Here is a 7,383-nt window from a genome sequence, read left to right as displayed (position 1 = left end):
ATACCCCATCACTGAATCAAAAGTAAAATCTATTCTGTGTCCGCACGGTATCTATGAGTGGGGAAGCCTTGCCCCTACTTTGAAAACGATAAAAAAAATAAGGCTGACTGCTGACCCTTTGGTTGCTTCATTACATCTGGGCCATTTGCTGCATATTTTTATCAACTAAAGTCTCAAAATAGCTTCTTCTTTTAATGTCCTAATGATCACTTTGCTTGCTGAAGAATTTTAAACTGAAGGATGGAAGAAAAAATTGGGAGGAGGAAAATGCGTGCTACTAAAAGGAGCTTTCACCTCCAAAGCTAGTGAAAGCAGAGTCCAGCTTTGACTTTTGTACTGAAGGGGCAGAAGACAAGCAGCTAAAAACATCTATTTAACATTTTTAAAAGAGGGTCTGCTTCCCCTCTGGGACACCCCTTCAAATTTCTGCCTTGTTCTAAGAACCAGAAATGCTATGGATTTCACTCGTGTAGATATACCAGTAGAATCCAGTGAGTGCATTTTTTTTATATTAAATGTTATTTCTGTGCTGGATTCCTCCAACATCAGTCTAGTCATGTGGATCATTCAACATTAACACTAATCTTGATTCTGTTCCCATCTTGTTAGACACAGTAGATCTATTTTGTGGCCAAACTGTGAGCAGCTCTCCTCTGAGGAGCTGTTGTGAGTAGAGAATATGCAGGCACCATCACTGTGTCAGCACCTGCATATGCCCCATCTCTCTCAACAATGGCTACTAAATACCCCAATTTGGTCTTCTGTGAAGGAGGCAAATAGGATTTGTCTAGGATTTCATAGCTTCTCAGGTCACTCATATTACAGGAAATGACACTGGAGGATTTTGCAGATGGATTGGTTCCAGCATTTGAATGGTACACATGAAAATGGAAAGATAAGCAAAGGGGCTTATTTATATTTATATACATAAAATATGCATATATTTTCACTGTAAATTTGAGCCCACACACAAATTTTGTAATATTACCTCATAGCAAAAAATCACAGAAGTGACCTTAAGAAGAAATTGATTCATGTACAGATTTTTGTGACATAATTTCTCTGTGGAAACTGCCTGTTGTTGAAGCGTAGGTCTTTTGTTCCTTGCTGTGAGGTGGACTGATTTACGTTTTCAAAATGATTGGTTTCATTTCATTATTTATTTCCTCAGATGTTGAACTAATCATCTTTGTGGGGTTTCCTCAAAAATTCTTAAAAACAAGACAGTTTCCAGAGTAAGAGAAATTTGGCTTTGACTGTCCGTTGAGAGAGAAAGCGTGGCCTTTTTCTCTTGAATAGCATTTCGGCGAGAATGATGACCTCTGGGCAAGTGCTACTGAAAGGAGCTTTGAGTGGTTCTTTTACCTACTTCAGATCAGATTTTGAAGTATCCTCGATCATCATACCATTTGGGAGCTTTCAACAAGGTCTTCTGTTCGTTTCTTTAAAAAACCCAAACTGAGGCAAAAGCCAAAACCAACACAGAACAAGTCCTATGACTCTCCTTACTCCTATATGAGCTCCTAAACCTCTAAGTGGTATAGGTAAGGAGTGTGCTGTAGAGGTAATGGGTTATGTACTACCTGTTCCTACTTAATTCCAGCCAAATAAATGAAAAGTGACTCAGGGTGTGGAGGTGGAGGGAAGGGGAAGCATAGTGCATCTATGGGATGATTAATGGATTAACTCTCTCTCTTCAAGCATCATCTGTAGTAATTCTTTCCAAATATGAGGCTGGTTCAGGTTAGCTGTTAAAAATGTTCTCAAATGCCTCTGGTCCCAGATATTCACTATACATATTTGACATTACTGACTAATTACCAGCATGTGATACATGGCAACAGAGATAATTAGAGCACAAAGGAGGGAAGGCAGGCCACAACTTAGGAACGTATATTTCCATTATTATTTCCCTCCTTTTGTTTCTCTTCAGCCTTGTGTTTTTCTCTGTTTTTTTATTTTTTCACAGTATGTAACGAAGCATACTTTCACCCTGGTGAGATTTTAGAAATTGTTAGAGATGACTGGGTCTTTGGGAACTTTTTTATTTTAATACTGAAGCAGTGATAAGCAAAAAAAAATTCTCTCTTAGGGAACTGCAAAACAGACTGCTTAAAATAAGTCATTGAAGCTGATGCTGTTGAAATGGTAAAAAATATCTGATACATCTATTATAGAAGTTGAAAATTTGCTACAGTTCAGAAAAAGTCTGCAAACTCAAGAAAAAAAACAATTGCTCAGTCAGTTTCAATCTTTCGGATCCTCTCCACTGCCTAATTGTGGGAAACATATCATTATATGGTTCACCACTTACTAAATTGTTTTCGCCCAGCTTGACAGGTCCATGCCCAGTAGACCCCTTCACCATTTATTTTTGTAAACAGCAGAAGAACAGCCACTCTGTTCATTTTTAAAACCCAAACTAGTTGAAACAGACCACTTGTCCCATGCTGCTATACTCATAGAAGAACAAATATTTAAAGTCTCTATAGTTCTGGATGCTTTAAATCAGGAGTGCTTTACTTCTGGCCCATGGGCCAGATCCTGCCCACAGCACTGTATCATCCAGCTAGTGGGGCTTCCACCACTCCCCTACTGCCAAATCTCCTGACCCATAGAGAGCCCCAGGCCATGTACACTGGATCTGGCACCTGATCCTGGTGTGTAGGGGTGGGTGGGCACAGAACCAGGCTCCAGGCCCCGTCCCCAGGGAGAGGGAAGTGCCAGGTTCCCAGATCCTAAGCCTGGTGTACAGGGAGAGGGATGGGGTGGTGCTCGGTTGTTGGTGCCCAATCTCAGCATCGGGGGGGGGGAAGGGGAAGGAAGAAGTGTGAAGGGGGGTGTCTCAGTGCCCAATCCTGGCACTTGAGGCAGGGAGAAGGTGGTGCCAGGCCCCAGGGCTTGATCTGGCCTACAGACAACCACACATCACTCAGCTGGCTCACATGGCCAGAAAAGGTTGAGCACCACTGCTTAAATGTCCAAGTCTCTAGAAGCAAGCTTTCCCAGCCTTTTTATTGTTTCCCTTTTCCCACCAGTTTCTTCTTACCATGACAACATTTGCTCATGGCGCAATTGTCTGAAGGACAGGAAACATAGCTGCACTGGGTAATTAAACAAATCCTTTAAGCTGTCTAGGATTGATTTCAATAAGAGGAAGCCTTTATGTTTAACTGGATCTTATTCTTAATTCAACACTGTACAACAATTACAAGGGATTTTAACATTTTACTTTATTTAAAATCTGAACTACTCCAAGCACTTTATAAATATAGGCTAACCATTACAGCACCTCCTATTTTGGAGAGGGATACACTGAGCTGGCATGTGACGACTAATGGGTGCTCTACTTTCTTTTAATGAGAGAGGAAACAAATCAAAAACCTACCTTCCAGTCCAGTAATGTAACTACCTGATGTATGTACTTCCCTGATGAATTAGCTCTAAAGGGATCGCTACAGATGCCCTACCAAATCTCTTCAGCCATGCTGGCTAGTCATTTTCAAAGACAATTCATTTGATGCCACCACATTCTTCTTAATGCCTGTGTTTTAATAGTAGACCAGGATTCATAATTCGTTGTATGTATAAAGTGTATATTGATCAACTGGAGATGCTCAGACGTTTTCCAATGGAATGCTTTTCCATTAGAAAGTGCTAATGCATCAAATGTGAATCAACAATCAACAAGTCAAGGAGATGTATTAATTTTGACAAAATTTGTTTTAAAGAAATACCAGGGCTGCAGTACTAGCTAGAGTAATTCTGATTGGAAGCTGGGCTGGGCTAGAGCCTAAGTCATCCAGGGTTGGGACACAAGAGATGTCTGAGGGGAGACCTTATAGCAGCCTATAAGTTTATCAAGGGAGGACAACAGGAAGTTGGAGATGTGCTATTTACCAGGGCACCCCTAGGAGTAACTAGGAATAAAGAGTACACACTAGCAGAGAGTAGATTCAGGTTAGACATTAAGAAGAAATTTTTCACAGTAAGGGTGGCCAGAATCTGGAGTGGGCTGCTAAGAAAGGTGATGCCATCACCTAACTTGGAGGTCTTCAAGAGGTGGCTTGATAGTCACCTGGCTGGGGTCTTCTGACCTTGGTCCTTTTCCTGCCTGGGGCAGGGGGTTGGACATGATGATCCTTCAGGGTCCCTTCCAAATCTACAATCTATGAATCTATAGTTTATAGCTATGCAGCACTGAAGCTTTGTAAATAGTTACATACAAAAACATTACATAAAGAGCAATGCTTAACTCAGCTAAGTTTGCAAAATCAAATCCTCACACTAAGGAAATACTAATTTAGGGCTAAAATAAACACAGACATATAAGATCTTATTCATATGCTCCATCACTTCAGGAATTCAGTGTAAAATGCAAGAGTATGTCTTTATATGCTGGGAAGGGAAAGGATGTAATGAGTAGTAATTAGCATCCAGAAATGTACACCGTTCAGAATTGTCTCATATACGTGCACATTCACTTCCTCAAAATATGTGCTTGAAATACCATATTTTCCTTCACATGACACACATTTCTGCCAAAAAACAGCTGGTGGAAATTGGAGTGCACACTATATGCAAAAAATACAGTAAGAGCAAGTTCTGCTGCTTAGCGGTAAAACTGAAAGTAAAATCTACAGCAATCCACAAGGAGCAGAACAATGAGCAGGCTCTACTCCCTAGCCATTGCTACTGAGCTACTACAAGGAAAGACCTTTTTCTTTAAGTTCTGCCCTTCTAAAACAAAGTGCATATTATATTCTGGGGCATATTGTATGCAAGAAAATATGGTAGACTGTAAATCATTCCTCCATTTGTTACTGCCTTTATAAGAGTTATCATCACTAGGGTTTTTTTCACCTTTGACTGGCAAAGGATTTTTAGAGAACTGCATTTAATGCTACATTTGACATACTTCTAGCAGAAACTAAACACATGCCCAAGTGCTTTCTTTGCAGTAATCCTTTCTTTAGATGACTAGTTCTTCAGCTTCTCACCATAAACCTGTGCGTGCAGCTAGAAAAAAAAGAGTAGGAGCTTCTTTAAGTAACCTAGATTCCTTCATTCCCCCCCCCTACAGAATACTAAACTGATTCTGTTGTTATTCTGGCACAGGAATTAAAGAAATCACTTGCCTGAGTAAAGACATTAAAGTCTGTCTTATCCTTTGTATGAGTTCTTAATCAAGAGTTTCAGACTAAGGGATATATACTCAGTGGACTGGATAAGCAATTAACCTTTTTCATTACAGTACCTCCAGGACCCAGATGTGCATAGCTAGAGATATACTTTTTGATAAACTAGTAAGTTTGTTTTTTTCAGTTCTAAATCTGATATAATATTAATGTCATCCAAGTTATACATTAAATAAAGGTTCAACCTCATTATGGATAGATTAGATATTATGATATTTTACATTTTTGTAAGTATTTGAGATATCAGATTTGGTCTTTACAGACGACCTGTGGGGGTGGGGATGATTACAAGCATGGTTCAGCTCTACTTTGATATCTGAGAGTGAGAAACACCATATAAGATGTAGTATATTTACTTTCATGGTACACATGCCCTTTTGACATAAATTAGCCTTCCAATATTGGGCTGCATATCTTAAACAGCAAAGTTGATTTTCTGCCCAGAATAAAGGCATGGAGATGCTGTAACATGGCTGCTGCTTCTTTTTATTCTCTTCCCTCCAGAAGCTGCATAGAGGGAGGGGTAAAGTCCAGCAGGGACAGGTCACCGGGACTGAAGTGGTATGGTTGCACCCACCATCCAAAGTTTAAAACTGCCTGATAGCTGCAGTGGCATTTCTATTCAGGTATCACTGAAGTCAATTGACTTCATAGTTCATTATAATCTACCCTATTCCTGCTAATTGTTCTTCACTCCACAGGTGTTAACAATCCTCTCTTCTTTTCAATGGTCTGATCCAAATATACTTTGTTCAGTAATGCTACTGTATTTTAGTGATTCCTGGTCTCTCTTCTCTGATTTCACAGTCCTGCAGACTGTTTTTAGCTTTAAAAAAAATCCTAGGTCCACCGTGGAGTCTATAGTCTTCAGCAACAGTAACACATGGTTGTCTGAGCAAACGGGTTGTTGGCAATTCAGTTGTGATAGGGTCAAAACTATAGCTTTTGACTGAGTAGGAAAGGGAGGATGAGTGATCTGAAGATTAGGCCCTGTCCCTGCTCTATGTGGCCATAACTATGGAATAAGTTTTTTTTCTCTCTTCATTCTGCCTTCCTAGAATAAAGTGCATGTTTTAAGGGGGAGAGGGAAAAGGAGGGATATGATACCTGAAAAACATACAGTACTACATAAGAGCTGCTTATTATAATTTGTGGGCCAGATAATAGTTTGGTATTGAAGCCAGTGGATATGTTGTTACTATTATATGTAACACTCCACTGCAGGTCTACAGAAACTGAACCTGGAATCCCTCCATCAAAGGATTTCTAGCACTTCAGCTAAAGGAATAATTCCATTAACTGCAACATGTTAAACTTGTGTCTTTGCTGTGGACCAGCCAATGTACGTCACACTTAGCCACTTCCACTATCAGAAAAGCTTGTCCCAACCATTTAATATTTGCCAGAATTCATATTCCCAAGAAAGAACCCACTCAAACACTTAGAAATTTAGGTCTGTATTTAACCCAATTCCAACTGAAGTGAGAAGTGAATTTGGTCAGCATATATTTGTAATGATTTAAGCATACTTACCAAGGCCCAAGCATGAAACTCTCAATCCGGATTTCCCAAGATTTCTAGAATAAAAGGAAAATAATAGGATCAAAGTAGTATCAAATCTCCCCCCAAAAATACTTTTTTCAACAGAAATACATGAGATTGAGAATAAATGCATTCCAGCAGTTTAAGAAATTATTATTATATTTTTACCAGAAAGAAGACATTCTAATCCCCAGCATCTCTATATGCTCCCACAGAAGTAAATGCCTGGCTATGATAATAGTAGAAATGGTGAGCACTCTATAGTAGGCGGTATTTTCCCTTCATGGATTTTAACTTGTTATTTATCTTAAAATAGAACAAAGCCTATTGAGATTAAATATATGAAACACAACTGTTTTAATTTCAAATATATATTTTCTATTTTGTTCATGTTATTTTTGTTGAAATGGCACAATATGATCCATGAAGCCGTCCAAGGAAATCTTTCAATTTAAAGATGAAACAAAGTCATAATTCCAAGCAGGTTTTAGTTAGCAACAATGTTAGTTAGTTTAGTTAGTTAGCAATAATGCTTTTCTTCCTGAAATGCCATAAATATCCTTTGACAGTGCTATGACATGGTGGGTGCGTCCAAATGACCACACACATGCCTCTTGCCCCATCTCAAACCCCTTTGAGATGG

At 39.3% G+C, this 7,383-nt stretch overlaps 1 protein-coding gene across 2 annotated transcripts in view; it reads right to left on the bottom strand.

Moving 5' to 3' along the window:
• The window catches only part of KCNAB1 (potassium voltage-gated channel subfamily A member regulatory beta subunit 1), a 332,521-nt gene that overhangs the window by 110,319 nt on the left and 214,819 nt on the right, over nucleotides 1–7,383 (bottom strand). For both annotated transcript variants that reach the window (XM_019503186.1, XM_019503185.1), the window contains exon 2: nucleotides 6,732–6,775. In XM_019503186.1, the coding sequence (XP_019358731.1) occupies nucleotides 6,732–6,775 (44 nt within the window). The remainder of the gene's footprint in view (nucleotides 1–6,731; nucleotides 6,776–7,383) is intronic.

This window comes from Gavialis gangeticus, unplaced genomic scaffold, assembly GCF_001723915.1.
Source record: "Gavialis gangeticus isolate Ggan-Ray unplaced genomic scaffold, GavGan_comp1, whole genome shotgun sequence".
Taxonomy (NCBI): Eukaryota; Metazoa; Chordata; order Crocodylia; family Gavialidae; genus Gavialis; species Gavialis gangeticus.
This window is presented reverse-complemented; position numbering and strand designations above follow the sequence as displayed.